We start from the raw sequence: 15,084 nt of genomic DNA, 5'->3' as shown, positions 1-15,084 counted from the left end.
TTACAATGGTGTGTTAGTTTCTGCTTTACAACAAAGTCAATCAGCTATACATATACATATATCCCCATATCTCCTCCCTCTTGCATCTCCCTCCCACCCTCCCTATCCTACCCCTTTAGGTGGTCACAAAGCACCGAACTGATTTCCCTGTGCTATGCAGCTGCTTCCCACTAGCTATCTATTTTACATTTGGTAGTGTATATATGTCACTGCTACTCTCTCACTTCGTCCCATCTTATCCTTCCCCCCACCCCATGTCCTCAAGTCCATTCTCTACGTCTGTGTCTTCATTCCTGCCCTGCCCCTAGGTTCATCAGAACCATTTTTTTTTAGATTCCATATATGTGAGTTAGCATATGGTATTTGTTTTTCTCTTTCTGACTTATTTCACTCTGTATGACAGACTCTAGGTCCATCCACCTCACTACAAATAACTCAATTTTGTTTTTTTATGGCTGAGCAATATTCCATTGTATATATGTTGCCACATCTTCTTTATCCATTCATCTGTCGATGGACACTTAGGTTGCTTCCATGCCCTGGATATTGTAAATACTGCTGCAATGAATACTGAACCACTGATCTTTTTATTCTCTCTGTAGTCTTGCCTTTTTTAGAATATCATATGGTTGGAATTATACAGTATGCATCCTTTACAGACTGGCTTCTTTCACTTAGTAATGTGCATTTAAGTTTCATTTCTTTTTAATTAATATTCTTCCATTGTCTAAATGTACCACGGTTTATTTATCCATTTACCTACTTAAGGACATCTTGTTTGCTTCCAAGTTGTGGCAATTATGAGTGAAATGATATAAATGTATGTGTGCAGGTTTTTGTCTGGGCATAAGTTTTCAACTCCTCTTGGTAAATACCAAGGAACACGATTGCTGGGATGGTACGATGGTACAAATGTAAGAAACCCCAAAACTGTCTTCCAAAGTATCTGTACCATTTTGGATTTCCAGCAGTAATGAATGAGAGTTCCTGTTGCTCCATGTCCTCACCAGCATTTGGTGTTATCAGTGTTCCAGATTTTGGCCATTCTAATAGGTATGTAGTGGTATCTCGTTGTTTTAATTTGCGTTTCCCGATGACATGTGATATGGAGCATCTTTTCATATGCTTATTTGTCATCTGTGTATCTTTTTAAGTAAGATGTCTGTTAAGCTCCTTGTAAGTAAGGAGCTGTGTATCTTTTTAAGTAAGATGTCTGTTAAGCTCCTTGGCCCATTTTTAAATTGATAGCTGTGCTTTTTAGAGATGTATCTCTATAGCCCCATACATTGCACTCTTCTACCCATACCCTATGACTTTACTTATATTGGCTAGGCCATGAGCTCCTTAAGGGCAGGAACTGTGGCTGATTAATCTTTTTATTTTCAGCATGCTTCCCAGCTCCTGGTATGTCTGGGTGTTCAGGAAAGCTTTGTTGGACAGAACTGAACTCAGGCCAGTTGTGAGGTGTACTGTATCCTTGGTGACATGGGTGGGTGGGGAAGGCTGGAATATGTGATTACATTTCAACACCAATTCTCTGACGCTGACTGGGTTGATTCAGTTCTGACACTAACTACCCAACTACCCAGAGTTAACACAGTCCCCACAAGTTAAGGACACAGTCCCACAGGATTACCCCTTCCCATATCAGACCCCAGCCACAATTTTCAGGTATCTCCAAGAAACCCACACTTCTGTCTGGCTGTCTACAAATTGGGGGATTTGCATGATCTCCTCAGGTTCTGAAATATTTTAGAATACCTCACAGAACTCAAGAAAAGCAGTAAACTTGTGATTGCCCTTTTACTATAGAGGATCCAAATGAATAGCCAGATGAAGAGGTACGTAAGGCAACAGAATGGGGGAGAAGAGGGTGCAAGAGCATCCATCCCTGTGGAGTCAGGGTGCACTCCAGTACGTCAATATATTCATCAATGAGGAACCTCCCCAAACTTCACTGTTCAGAGTTTTTAATTGAGGTTTCACTGCATAAGCATTATTTTTTTTAATTTAATTTATTTTTTTTATATAGCAGGTTCTTATTAGTCACCCATTTTATACACATCAGTGTATACATGTCAATCCCAATCTCCCAATTCATCACTCCCACACCCCCGCCGCTTTCCCCCCTTGGTGTCCATACGTTTTTTCTCTACATCTGTGTCTCAATTTCTGCCCTGCAAACCGGTTAAGCTGTACCATTTTCTAGGTTCCACATATATGTGTTAATATACGATATTTGTTTTTCTCTTTCTGACTTACTTCACTCTGTATGACAGTCTCTAGATGCATCCACATCTCTACAAATGACCCAATTTCATTCCTTTTTATGGCTGAGTAATATTCCACTGTATATATGTACCACATCTTCTTTATCCATTCGTCTGTCAATGGGCATCTAGGTTGCTTCCAGGACCTGGCTATTGTAAATAGTGCTGCAATGAACATTGGGGTGCATGTGTCTTTTTGAATTATGGTTTTCTCTGGGTATATGCCCAGTAGTGGGATTGCTGGGTAATATGGTAATTTTATTTTTAGTTTTTTGTTTTTTGGGTTTTTTTTTGTGGTACGCGGGCCTCTCACTGTTGTGGCCTCTCCCGTTACGGAGCACAGGCTCCAGATGCGCAGGCTCAGCGGCCATGGCTCACGGGCCCAGCCGCTCCGCGGCATGTTGGATCTTCCCGGACCAGGGCATGAACCGGCGTCCCCTGCATCAGCAGGCGGACTCTCAACCACTGCACCACCAGGGAAGCCCTATTTTTAGTTTTTTAAGGAACCTCCATACTGATCTCCATAGTGGCTGTATCAGTTTACATTCCCACCAACAGTGCAAGAGGGTTCCCTTTTCTCCACACCCTCTCCAGCATTTATTGTTTGTAGATTTTTTGATGATGGCCATTCTGACTGGTGTGTCCCTTGCTGCTTTTAACATTCTTTATCTTTAATTTTTGCCACTTTAATTACAATGTGTCTTGGTGTAGTCCTCATTGGGTTGATCCTGTTTGGGACTCTCTGTGCTTACTGGACCTGGATGTCTGTTTCCTTTCCCAGGTTAGGGAAGTTTTCAGCTATAATGTCTTCAATTATGTTTTCTGTCCCTTTCTCTCTCTCTTCTCCTTCTGGGACCCACACAACATGAATGTCAGTATGCTTGATGTTGTCTCAGAGGTCTCTTAAACTGTCCTCATTTCTTTTTTTTTCTTTTTTCTGTTCAGCTTCAGTAATTTCCACTACTCTGTCTTCCAGCTCACTGATCCATACCTCTATATCATCTAATCTCCTGTTGATTCCTTCCAGTGTATTTTTCATTTCAGTTATTGTATTCTTCATCTTTGTTTGGTTCTTTATATTTTCTAAGTCTTGTTAAAAACTTCAAACATCTGCTCATCCAATCTTCTCCCAAGTTCCTTGAACATCTTAACAATCATTACCTTGAATTCTCTGTTGGGTAGATTGCCTATCTCCACTTCACTTATCTCTTTTGGGGTTTTATCTTGTTCCTTCATTTGGAAGATATTCCTCTGTTGCCTCATTTTGCCTAATTTACTGTTTTTATTTCTAAGTATCTGTTAGGTTGGTTTCATTTCCCAACCTCGGAAAAGTGGACTTTTGTAGATGTCCTATGCGTCCCAGCAGCACACTCCCCTCTGGTCACCAGAGCTATATGCTCTAGGGGTGCCCCCTATGTGGGCTACACGGGCCCTTCTGTTGTGGTGGTCTGTCTACTGCAGGCAGTCTGGTAGGTGTAGCTGGCCCCCAGCCCTGTTGGCTACCAGGCTGTGCCTTGTGTGGAGGCTGCTGGCCACTGGTTGGTGTGGCTGGGTCACGGGCTACTAGCTGAGGGCCCTGGGGTCCTAGGACTAGTGTTGGCCCACTGGTGGGTGGGGCCAGTTCCTGACACAGCTGGCTGCAGGGTCCAGGGTGTCCCAAAGCTGGTGTTGGCCCACTGGTGAGTGGGGCTGGATCCTGGGGTAGCTGGCTAAGGGGTCCAAGGTGGTATCAGCCTGCTGGTGGCTGGGTTTGTGGCCCAGGGGGTGCCAGGGGCTAGTGCTGACTTGCTAGTGGGCTGAGTGGAGTTCCCAGGGTCTGGTTATAGGGCCTTGGTGGTCTAGGAGCGGTGTTGGCCGCTGGTGGGCAGGGCTGGGGCCAAGAGGGTATTAGGGCTGGTGCTGCCCTGTTGATGGGTGGGCTGGGTCCTGGTACAGAAGACTGCCTTGATATAATTCTTCTATCAGATAAATGTATCGTGAATATTTCTTCCAACCCATGACTTGCTTTTTCTTTCTTTCTTTTTTTAAATAGTGCCTTTTGAGGAGGAAAGTTCTTAATTTTGATAGTCACATTTATCTGTTTTTTTCTGTATGGTTCATGCTTTTTGCGCCCTCAAAATCCATGCCTATACAAAGTCACAAATATTCTCCTGTGTTGTCTTCTAGAAGATTTATAGTTTCAACTTTTACATTTAAGGTCCATGATTCATTTCAAGTTAATTTTGTATATGTTGTGAAGCAGCACAACAGTATACATACAACACCACCACCCACCCCACCACCGTAAAGATATCCAGTTGCTTTCACATCTTTCGTTGAAATGTTTCCCCATTAAATTGTCTTGGCACTTTTGCCAAAAATCAATTGACCATATATCTGTGTGTCTATTTCTGCACTCTATTCCGTTCCAGTGATTTATATGCCTATTTTTTTTCAATAATTCCACACTGTCTTGATTACTATATCTTTATAATAAGTTGTGAAATCAGGGAGTATAAGTCCTCCTACTTTGTTCTTTTTAAAATTGTTTTGGCTATTCTAGGTTATTTGCACTTCCATATACATTTTAGAAACAGCTTGTCAGTTGCTACAAAAAAATAAAATAACTTTTAAAAGTCCGCCAGAGTTTTTATTGAATCTTATATTAGTTTTCTACAGCAGGGGTCCCCAACCCCCGGGGCACGGACCATTACTTGTCCACGGCCTGTTAGGAACCAGGCCACACAGCAGGTGAGCGGTGGGCGAGCAAGCGAAGCTTCATCTCCTGCTCTGCATCGCTCACATTACCGCCTGAACCATACCCCGCCCCCCTCCCGTCTGTGGAAAAACTGTCTTCCACGAATGCGGCCCCTAGTGCCAAAAAGGTTGGGGACCGCTGTTCTAGAGCCATTATAACAACGTACCACAAACCCAGTGACTAAAACAACCAAAAATTTTCTCTCACAATTCTGGAGGCTAAAAGTCCAAAATTAAGTTGTCTGTAGGGCCATGCTTTCTATTTGAAGGCCGTAAAGGAGGATCCTTCCTTGCCGCTTTCTTAGCTTCTAGCAGTTGCTGACAATCCTTGGCATTCCTTACCTTATAAATGCATCACTCCAATCAAGGCCTCCATCTCCACATGGCCTTCTTCCCTGTATTTCTTTTTTTTTTTTCCCTGTATTTCTTTATGTATCCAAATTTCCTCTTCTTATAAGGACACAAGAAATTGGATTAGGGTCCACTCTAATCCAGTAACCCATAACACTTTGTATCAGCACTAAGGACTATCAAGAGATTATTGGAAAATTTTTAAAATATGGTCCTTCTTCAAGCAACTTAAGATTTTGTTGAGAAGACAAAGTCAACACCTAAGAAACTATTAGTGAAAAATGAAAAACAAAATAAATTAGTGTGGCTCAAACAATAAATGTTACTTGTGTACAAAGAAAAAAAAAAAGCATACTCCAGGTCAGAAGTCCCAGAGGGCTTCATGGTCAAAGTACCAAAAGATTAGTATAACAGAGAAACAGAAAAGAGGTAAGAGTCATTAACAGGAACAAAGGTACAGAAACAGAAATTAATATGACACAGAAAGGCAGGTGGGAGACAAAGGTAAGCAAAGCAACATGTCTGGAACACAGTTTGGGTCAGGAGACTGGGAGACGAAGGTAGATGGAGGCACTCCATGGAAGACCTTAAAGGTTAGACAGCAGAATTCTGATTTGACACAGTGAGTGTTACAACTACTCTGAAAGTAAGGTTTGAGGAAGATCAGGTTTGATTAAGGGGGAGAACTAACTGAAAGAAATAGAGTCCAGGGCAAGGAGGCTAGTTAGGAAGCTCCTGCTTCCTTTCCAATCAATTCTCTATTCTGCAACCAGAGTGATGTTTTTATAAACTCAATCTGATCAAGTAACTCCTCTGCACCTTCACTGAATATGAGATGCTGAAGGAATCAAAGATGACACCAAAATTTCTAACCTCCACCTTAATAATAGTTGCATGAGCTTTATAAAGACCAAGAAGGTAGGAAAGGGATATATAGTTTGGAGAGGAGGTATGAGTTTTGTATGGCTTATGAATAATTTGAGGTAGCAATTAAACAACAGCTAGAATTTGGCCAGATTATGATGGGGGAGGCAGAGGCAAAGGTAGGAATTTTCATGTGCAGCATATTAAAGAACTGTACAAGGCTGATCTTCAAATTACAGAGGGATAGGCAGGCTTCAGGGAGTCAGCTGAGACACGTATGAGAGGAGTTAACTAAGCCTAATTAGAAGTGGACCAGGAAAGGTGGCAGGGGTGGAGTCAGACAACCAGGAGCAAAGGGTGAGGCAGGCTGGCTAGAGCTGGGACGGATCTTAAGCAGGAACCCAGACAGAATCCCATCCTGGAAAGAAGTCAGGACAGAAATAAGGAAGAGGTTGTAGAATAGTAATAGCTAACATAACACTTATTAAACATTTCTTTTTTTTTTTTTACTATGTGGTAGGCATTGTTCTAAACATTTAAAAGAATTTATTCACTTAAACTTCACAAGAGTGAGAGAGCTAACTATTACTGTCCTTATTTTACAGATGCGGAACCAAGGCACAGAGAAGTTAAGTGATTTGCCCGGGGTTCTACACATAGCAAATGGCAGGCCAGGATTTGAGACCATGGTAATGAACATCTACTCTGTGCTAGGGTTTTTACATATACTTATTTGGTATGTGTATGAGTGTTGTGTACACACACAAACGCAACGAGGATTTTTTTGGGAAAAAAAAAGTAATATGCTACCCACCCTCCTTTCTGGCACATGACCTTTCCCCTATTCAAGCAAAGGTACAATATATTACTGCCATCAAGGAGGATTATGGTTGTTAAAGGGAAAAAGAGGTCATTTACTGTTCAGCTTCAAACCTAAAAACTGACTTTTTTTTTCATCTGTAATAAAACAACAGTTTGGGGAAGGTCTTTTTCTACATTCTAACAGCTTCTTTTATTTATCAAGAGCTTGACTTGGCCCACCTGGATCACATAACTTTGGTACAAGATACAGGCAGGAAGAATTCAAGTTAGGAAAAGAGAAATAACCAACACCTAGGAAATAGAAGAAAGGGTCTTTCTCGCAGAAAGAAGAAAGAAAAAGCAGTGTGTATGTCACTGATTCCCCCTTGTTATGGGCTGAACTGTATTCCTCCAAAACCCATATACTGAAGTCTCAATGCCCAGTACCTCAGAATGAAACCTATTTGGAAATAAGGTCTTTAAAGAGGTAATTAAGTTAAAATGAGGCCATTAGGGTGGGACTGTAATCCAATACGACTGGTGTCCTTATAAGAAGAGGAAGAGACCTCAGGGATGCAGGAGCACAGGACAACCATGAGATGAAAAAGCAGCAAGAAGGTGGCCATCTGCAAGCCAAGGAGAGGGGCTCTAGAAGAAACCAACCTGCTGGTACTTCAACCTTGGACTTCTAGACTCCATCAGAGTTTATGTTACATCAGAACATAAATTTCTGTTGTTTTTAGCCAACCAGTCTGTAGTATTTTGTACGGCAGCCGTAACCAACTAATACACCCCTCTAGGCTGAAACTCCTTAGGGAGGAAGGCAAAAAAATAAGGTAAATGTGGGGGGAATCCCAAAGAAGTGGAGCTTATTTCTCACTTCCATGGACAATTTCAAGCTCCCTTAAAGAATTTCTGTGTTCTAACAGCCCAGATAACAGACTGAAAATGGCAGGATAGAATAATAAATTAGAAGATGTCCAATGTCACCTTTCCGATTCCTGTGGAGCAGGGATTCCTAGATTCCCAAAGATAGCCTGACAGTTGCAATGAGTACACCTAGCACCTAGAATTTGGTCTCTAATACCATTTTCCAATAAAAGGAACTAGGGCTCCGTGGAGAAGGAGTCTAGGACTGGGGCAGGAAGTATATAAGATGAGCCAGAAGCATCTTGTAGTGCCAGAAAGTAGGGGTTTGTCACAATGATGGGGTATTATGTCAGAGGGATACAGGAGGCAAATGAAAGAGCTCCCAATGGCCAAAGTTGGAACGATTTGAGCAACAAAATAAAGTAGCACTGGATTATAACCTAAAGTATAAAATAAATATCCATGAATCCATACTGATATAAATAAATGACTGAATAAATAAATAAGGGAGAAGAGATAAAGGTCCAAGTAATTTATATGCAGAAGAATTCCAAGTAATTTATATAGATACTCTGCCCTTAAGGAGATAGAACATAACTCCCAATTCATTAAGTGCACATAGTAACTTCCTTCCAAAGAGTACAGCATGGAAAAGGAGAAAAAGAGAGTAACTTTACAGTGGAGAAAACTGACAAACACTACCTCAAGCCAGGTGATCAAGGTTAACATCTAGTGATAAGTCATTTTGAGAGATGTTCCCTTGATACGATGAGTATGGCACTTTATCTCTGTGGTCTTCCTCCCCAAAACCATTACCTGAGTCTAATCCTGAGAAAAGCATCAAACAAATCCCAACTGAGGGACATTCTACAAAACACTTGACCAGTGATCCTCAAAACTTTCAATATCATAAAAAACAAAGTCTGAAAAACTGTCACAACTAAAAGAAGACTAAAGAGACATGACAACTAAATGTACTGTGGAACCCTGGATGGGATCCTGGAACAGAAAAAGGGCGTTAGAGAAAAACTGAGAAAATCAAAATAAAGTATGGACTTGTTATTAATAATGTATCAATAGCAATTCATTAATTATGACAAATGCACCATATTAATGTAGGATATTAATAACAGGGGAAATTAGGTGTGGGGTATGAGGAAACTGTACTATCTTTGCAATAATTCCATAGATCTAAAATGTTCTAAAATAAGAGTTTCAAAAAAAAAAGGTAGCCGGAGCAAGGACTGTCTTGCCAACACCCCCTCAAAACACATCATACCTAAGGCAGCTAGCTCATCAGGGCAAAGGGATTTTTGGTGTGGAACATCTATGGAGTGGAGGGGGAAAGGGTATAGAGGGAGGTGATGCCGCCATAAGATCCTGGTCTCCAAAATACTGTGAAGCAAGTACCTAGTCAGGCAACCAAACACCACTGTTGATACTTAAGATAAAGACCCTTGGGGAACCCCAAACCACGTGCAGATTTGAGGTCACTGCCCACATTGCCCTGGGGACACATAAGATTTAACCGACATCTCAGACACTATGGTGACAATGAGAATATTAACAGTCAGGATACCTTACTTAGGCTGCAGCTAAGGAACTCTCAACTTGACTGGCTTAAACAATATGGAAATTTTTTTATCTCACATAACGAGTGCCAATATTCTATTGTAACACCCCACTCTGCCATCTTCAGTGCCTCAGCCATTCCTTAGCTAACTCTCGTGGCACTCCGGTTGCCTCAATTTCAGGTATCACGTGCAGAAGCAACACTATCTGGCAGAAGAGACCATCTCTTCATTTTGAAGAGCACTGCTCAGGTACTTTGTAGAATGTCCCTGAATATGAGTTTGTCTGATGCTTTCTTATGATTAGACTGGAGATTTTTGATTTGGGGTAAGATAACCACAGAGGTGCAAGTATGACTCTTTTAAGGAGCAAGGAAACTTCCCTTCATGACTCACTAGCCAGCCCCTTCCTAAACTAATCACTGGGAATAATGAAATTACCATAATCAGTTTAAACCAATCAGGACTTACCCCTGAGTCACAGAGAAGGATATATACCAAACAAAGGGGGTATAAATGATTATTGAGGGGGCCAGCACCAGTGTGTACTATAGGTAAAAACCCTGAAAGGCAGAGAGAGCCTTTACTTTAAAGAGACTACATTAATGATTAAACATTAAAACAAGTCTATTTCAAAATGGAAGACACTTTTAATTGTCAAATTTACTTCAACACTATCACCACCCAAAGGGATTTTAGATCATTTATAGAAAATAAATCCCTCCTCTCAGCTATTGAGGGAGTAGCAGGAATAAAGGAAACACCTCTGAAGGACAAATTTCATCTATAGTTCATCTAGACCAAGACAACCCTTTCTATTAGTAACTCAAAGCCTCCTCATTAACCCCAGGAACATACACTCACAAGCTCTCCAACGAAGATGCTATAGCTAGTTCAAAATATAAAATTGACATGCAAAGAAGAGGTACAGATTTGTGAGCCAGCTGCATAGAATATTAGCCAAACAATAGTTAAGATACCTGGGGCAACATTTCCCAAACTAGTGTGCTTTGCTACATTTTTCTGTACCATGGTAACAAGTAGGCCATGAAAACAGTAGTCGGTGATCAAATTAACTGATAGAGACTAAGTTAAACAAAATTAAATAGGCTTCTTTACTAATACATTTCTCAGAACCTTTATATGCTAGCAGGCATTATGAATTCCAAGAAGGCTTTTCTCCTGACCATCTACAAACAATTTCTAGGACAGCATTGTGTTTAACACCACCTTGAGAAATACTGCTGTAAGGGGAAAGCAAAGGCCCAAGAATAAAGTCCATTACTATTACACTGTTGGAGGGGGGAAAAAAAAATCCATCAAAGAATATAGTGAAGAAGGCAGGAAGCAAAGCCAGAGAGTTCAATGATACAGAAGCAAGAAAGGAGATAGTTTCCAAAAAGCTAGAGACAATCAATTACTGAGAAATTAAATAGAATAAGAATAAAAATGTTTTTTTGGATTTGACCAGGAAGACTGACACCTGTGACCTTCAAGAGAATAGCTTCAGAAAAGAGAAGGAAAGAAGGATGGCATACAGAATAAAAAAATTAGGATGGGGATGAAAAAAGAAATAGATGAAACATTTATAGACCACCCATAACCGGAGTTTAGCAGTGAAAATTTAAAAAGACATTGGTTGGGGCTTCCCTGGTGGCGCAGTGGTTGACAGTCCGCCTGCCAATGCAGGGGACACGGGTTCGTGCCCCGGTCCAGGAGGATCCCACATGCCGCGGAGCGGCTGGGCCCGTGAGCCATGGCCGCTGAGCCTGCGCATCCGGAGCCTGTGCTCCGCAACGGGAAAGGCCACAACAGTGAGAGGCCCGCGTACCGCAAAAAAAAAAAAAAAAAAAAAAAGACATTGGTTGACTGGGAGAAGGGAGTATATGGAAGAATAAAAAAATTTTAGAACAGCAAACACCTACATATGGTTGAAGGTAAAAGTGAAAACCTACTGAAAGAAACTGATAATTACAGTCCAGTAGATGGAAGAAATGGAATCCTGAGTATAAATTACTAAAAAAGACTTATCTTTCTTTCCAGATTGGAGAGAATTTGAATAGTATGCCTAACCATTCCAAGACTGAAGACCTTGTTTTAATACTACAAAATTTCATGGATTTCTGCCTATTCCACCCAAGAGAATTTTTCAGTCTGTAGAGTTCAGTATGTAGTATGTTTGTAAGTTTGCTGAGCTCTTGCCCCTCTCAGAAGCTGTCTGTTATGGTGAAGGTGTAGGTCATAGAAAAGCACTTACCTGAGGGCTTCAACCTTCATGAAATAAGAAACAAGGTAGAGGTCGGTGACAATAAGGAAGTTGGGAGCTCAGGAGATTTTAATTTATAATGACTTACTACAAATGATTTTAATATACAAAATAAAAACTTATAATAGGAACACACACAAAAAAGTGTGAAGACTACCAAAAGAGGGTCCAGAAAGAAAGGCATCTACTTATCCCACCCAGAAATTTACTGTGGTAAATCAACAGAAGTTGCATAGGTCATAAGTTAATAACATAGTTCCCAATATGCTGGTGAGAACAAAGACTATTCAGCGGTGGGTCTAATTACAGTCTAGCTTTAAACTTTTAAAATTTAAACTTAGTATGGCCTTCCAACACCAACCCTAATAGTCAGGCATACAAAATTTCATTTTTATTTCCTTTCAAGATCAATCAGGACAATGACATGAGATTCTGTTGCTTAGAACTTATTTCTAGGTTCTACCTTTTCGGCTAATTTCACTAACCATTCAAACTGAGTACATAATTTTGGATTATCTATGTCCAAGTCACAAGTGGCTCACATATGGCTCCAGAGCCCATCATAACATTTTCATCACAAAAAAGGCAGTAATATCCGACTCTTTGCTTAATACATAGCCCTATAGAGATGTAAGAAAACTCAGACTGCTTTTAAAAATATATGGTGACCATCGTAAATAGAGGAGTTAGAGGAGGCCCCATCCTTTAAATAAATTAATTAATAATCAGTGTGCACGGAATAAAGGATAAGGTAACACACCAAATCCGGCAGCCTCCAGATTTGTGTATCTGTAAACATAAGGCGGCCGACCACGTAGGCCAGATGATTACTACTGCCAGCTCAGCAGCTGAGCTTGGAGAAGAGGCGGCATCCACACACAGGCCACTCTTGAGAACCAAAACTTACAGCCAGTTTCATCTGGCAGGGACTGGAAAATGTAGCAGTGATTAAACCGGTTAAAGTCCGACAGAAATAGGGTTGTTAGCGGTAAGGGGAGCCTCCGAGGCTTCAATTCTGGAAGGCATAAGGCAGCCACGGCTGGGCGAACACCCCCACCGCGGAGCTGAAAAAAACTGGGGGTTGAGGGGAGAGGGCTCGTCCTTACCTTGTCATCCTCGCATCTTTTCCCGAGGCCCTCCCTGGCCTGCAGCCGGCTGCTGAGCCGGCCGTAATCGGCCTCTTTCTGGTCAATCTGTTTCTTGTGCGAGTCCACCAAGAGCAGCAGGTCCGAATTGCGCTTCTCCAGGCGCCCGCGAGCCACCTCGGTGCGCTGGACCTGGCCCTGCAGCTCGGCCACCTCCTCCTGAAGCAGGACGTGGCGGGAGGAGATTCTCCAGTAGTTGAAGGCGAGGACCGCGATCACCACCAGCAGGACCACCAACACGAAGGAGGGCAGGCGGCCGGCCCGCCTGTTCGCCCCGAAACCCACCATGGGGCCGAACCAGGCTGTACTCCGATGCCTCGGCGCCGACGCCTGCAGGCAGACGCTCAGGCCGAGGTGGCTGAGTTGCCTGGGGTACACGGCCCCAGGGCCGGCTGAAGCCGGAGGCGGGCCGATTCGCCCGCCCGCGGGCCGGAGAAGGGGGCGGGGCCGCAAGCCGCAGGCCCCTCCCCGCCCCCCCCTTCAAATCCTGCCACAGCGCGTTCCGCAGGCGCTGAACTAGACCCCGCACCAGCTGGGCGGAACCAGGAGAACCCAGCTGCCCGAACCCCAGGTCCAGCACTTCAGGGTTAGGGGGCGGGGAAAAGAGCCGGAAGGGGGTGGATTTAACTCTGGCCCCGCCCATTGGCTGGGTCTGGGTCGCCAAGGGGGCCATTTCCTAGTTTCCGCCAACGCCCCCTCTTCTCGCGAGAAAGTGGGCTTTTCTCGCTCTTCGCAGTCTTATCTCGCGAGGGTTATCTCTGTCTGGAAGAGTGTTGTGATGACTTTGGCGGTCTGGGTTAGTACTTGTATACCTGAACTGGAGCCCCTTCGGCTTTTACCTGATCAATCCCCTTGACCCATGGTCAAGGGAGTGCCTACCATGCCATGGCCCTCGTGAGAGTTTTTGCTTTTGAGGACATCTGAGGTTGCGACCGCTATGTAAGGAAAACTTAGGTGAGCTGCGGGCAGAAGGGGCGACTAGATTTTGTATTTGCTTCAGTAGGTTTTCTTGCTTGTGCTAACGATGTGGAGAGAAAACAATAACAAGAAAGAAAAAGACCATGAAATTGTGGTGCCCCAAACATTACGGGGGAAAGCAAGAGAAACTAAGTTTTATGACTGAAAGAGGTGGTACCAGCCTGGTCTCCAAGGTTACTGCTTTCACTAATGGAAAGAACTTCAGAATGTATGAGCCTCTGTTCCTAAACTCACTGCTGCTTTTGCCTTGAACTGGGCTTCCAAGTAGAAAGTCCAGAAGCTGCCCACAATGAATGATAACTTATGCTGTTACTGACAGCAAGCACGGTCTGGGTTAGATATAGTAGCTCTCTTACAAATTGTTTTTGCATACTTAGTCTCATATTATCGTCTCAGCAACACAGTTTTACAGATGAGGAATCCAAGACACAAAGATATACCAGAAACTTTCTCAAAATCCCATATCTTGTTTGAGACAGAATTAGGCTTGAATTCGGGTCATTGGTCTCTAACATCATTGCTCTTTGCATTATACCAGGCTAACTGTTGCTATATGTTCGGCATTAATTACAGTGATGCAGAAAAAGCCCTCACCTCTTTTGTGTTTTCTGCGTATTTGTCCTCGCATAAAAGTTTTTTTTTTAAACACCTTCCGCATAGAAGTTTTAAAAGTTATTTGGCTCTATCCTGTTTAAGGAGAAGATGGAGTTGGTTTATTTTTCAGACCTCAGGTTCAAGAACGAACATAAACCAACCAAACGCAAGAACTTTGGTATTTTCATTCAAATCAGAGTGGTATGATTTTGAAGTAAGAAGACTTGTTATCTTTGAATAATTATTCTATGTCTCCTGTCCATTTCAAAAATAAAGTTTCTTGCCTAATAGTCCTAGAGTAGCCTGGAAGAATTATTGCACCCTGAAAGAGGGATGATTTCTCTCTCACAAATACGGGAAAAAAACACCAAAATTATTAATATTTAATCCACATCAAACTTGAGCCCTTTGCTCTGGCTTCATAAGATCTAAGAAATCCCCTCCAGTCTCAAAGGACAAGCAGACCTTGGCAGAAGGGAGCAAGGCAAAACTGGGAAATCCTCGTCTATCAATTTCATATTGACTTTGCTTTGCTTAGCCAGCAGTTGAAACTGTAAAGTGACGTTAAACTGCTTAAGATGTTTCAGATGATCTTTCCAAAAGTGTTTTCATTTTTATGTGGGATTCTAGCATGTAGA

At 42.4% G+C, this 15,084-nt stretch overlaps 1 protein-coding gene across 2 annotated transcripts in view; it reads right to left on the bottom strand.

Annotated features, from left to right (window-relative positions):
* GOLM2 (golgi membrane protein 2) overlaps window positions 1-13,476 on the bottom strand; it is a 113,188-nt gene extending 99,712 nt beyond the window's left edge. Inside the window, exon 1 of one of the 2 annotated variants that reach the window (XM_079915130.1) lies at window positions 12,836-13,476. In XM_079915130.1, the coding sequence (XP_079771256.1) occupies window positions 12,836-13,162 (327 nt within the window). In that variant the 5' untranslated portion in view covers window positions 13,163-13,476. The remainder of the gene's footprint in view (window positions 1-12,835) is intronic. The other variant, XM_079915131.1, reaches the window with a different exon arrangement.
* Window positions 13,477-15,084: the final 1,608 nt, after the last annotated feature.

This window comes from Stenella coeruleoalba (assembly GCF_951394435.1).
Source record: "Stenella coeruleoalba genome assembly, chromosome: 2".
NCBI classification, from domain to species: domain Eukaryota; kingdom Metazoa; phylum Chordata; class Mammalia; order Artiodactyla; family Delphinidae; genus Stenella; species Stenella coeruleoalba.
The sequence above is the reverse complement of the archived record's forward strand: the minus strand, read 5'-3'. Positions and strand labels throughout refer to the sequence as shown.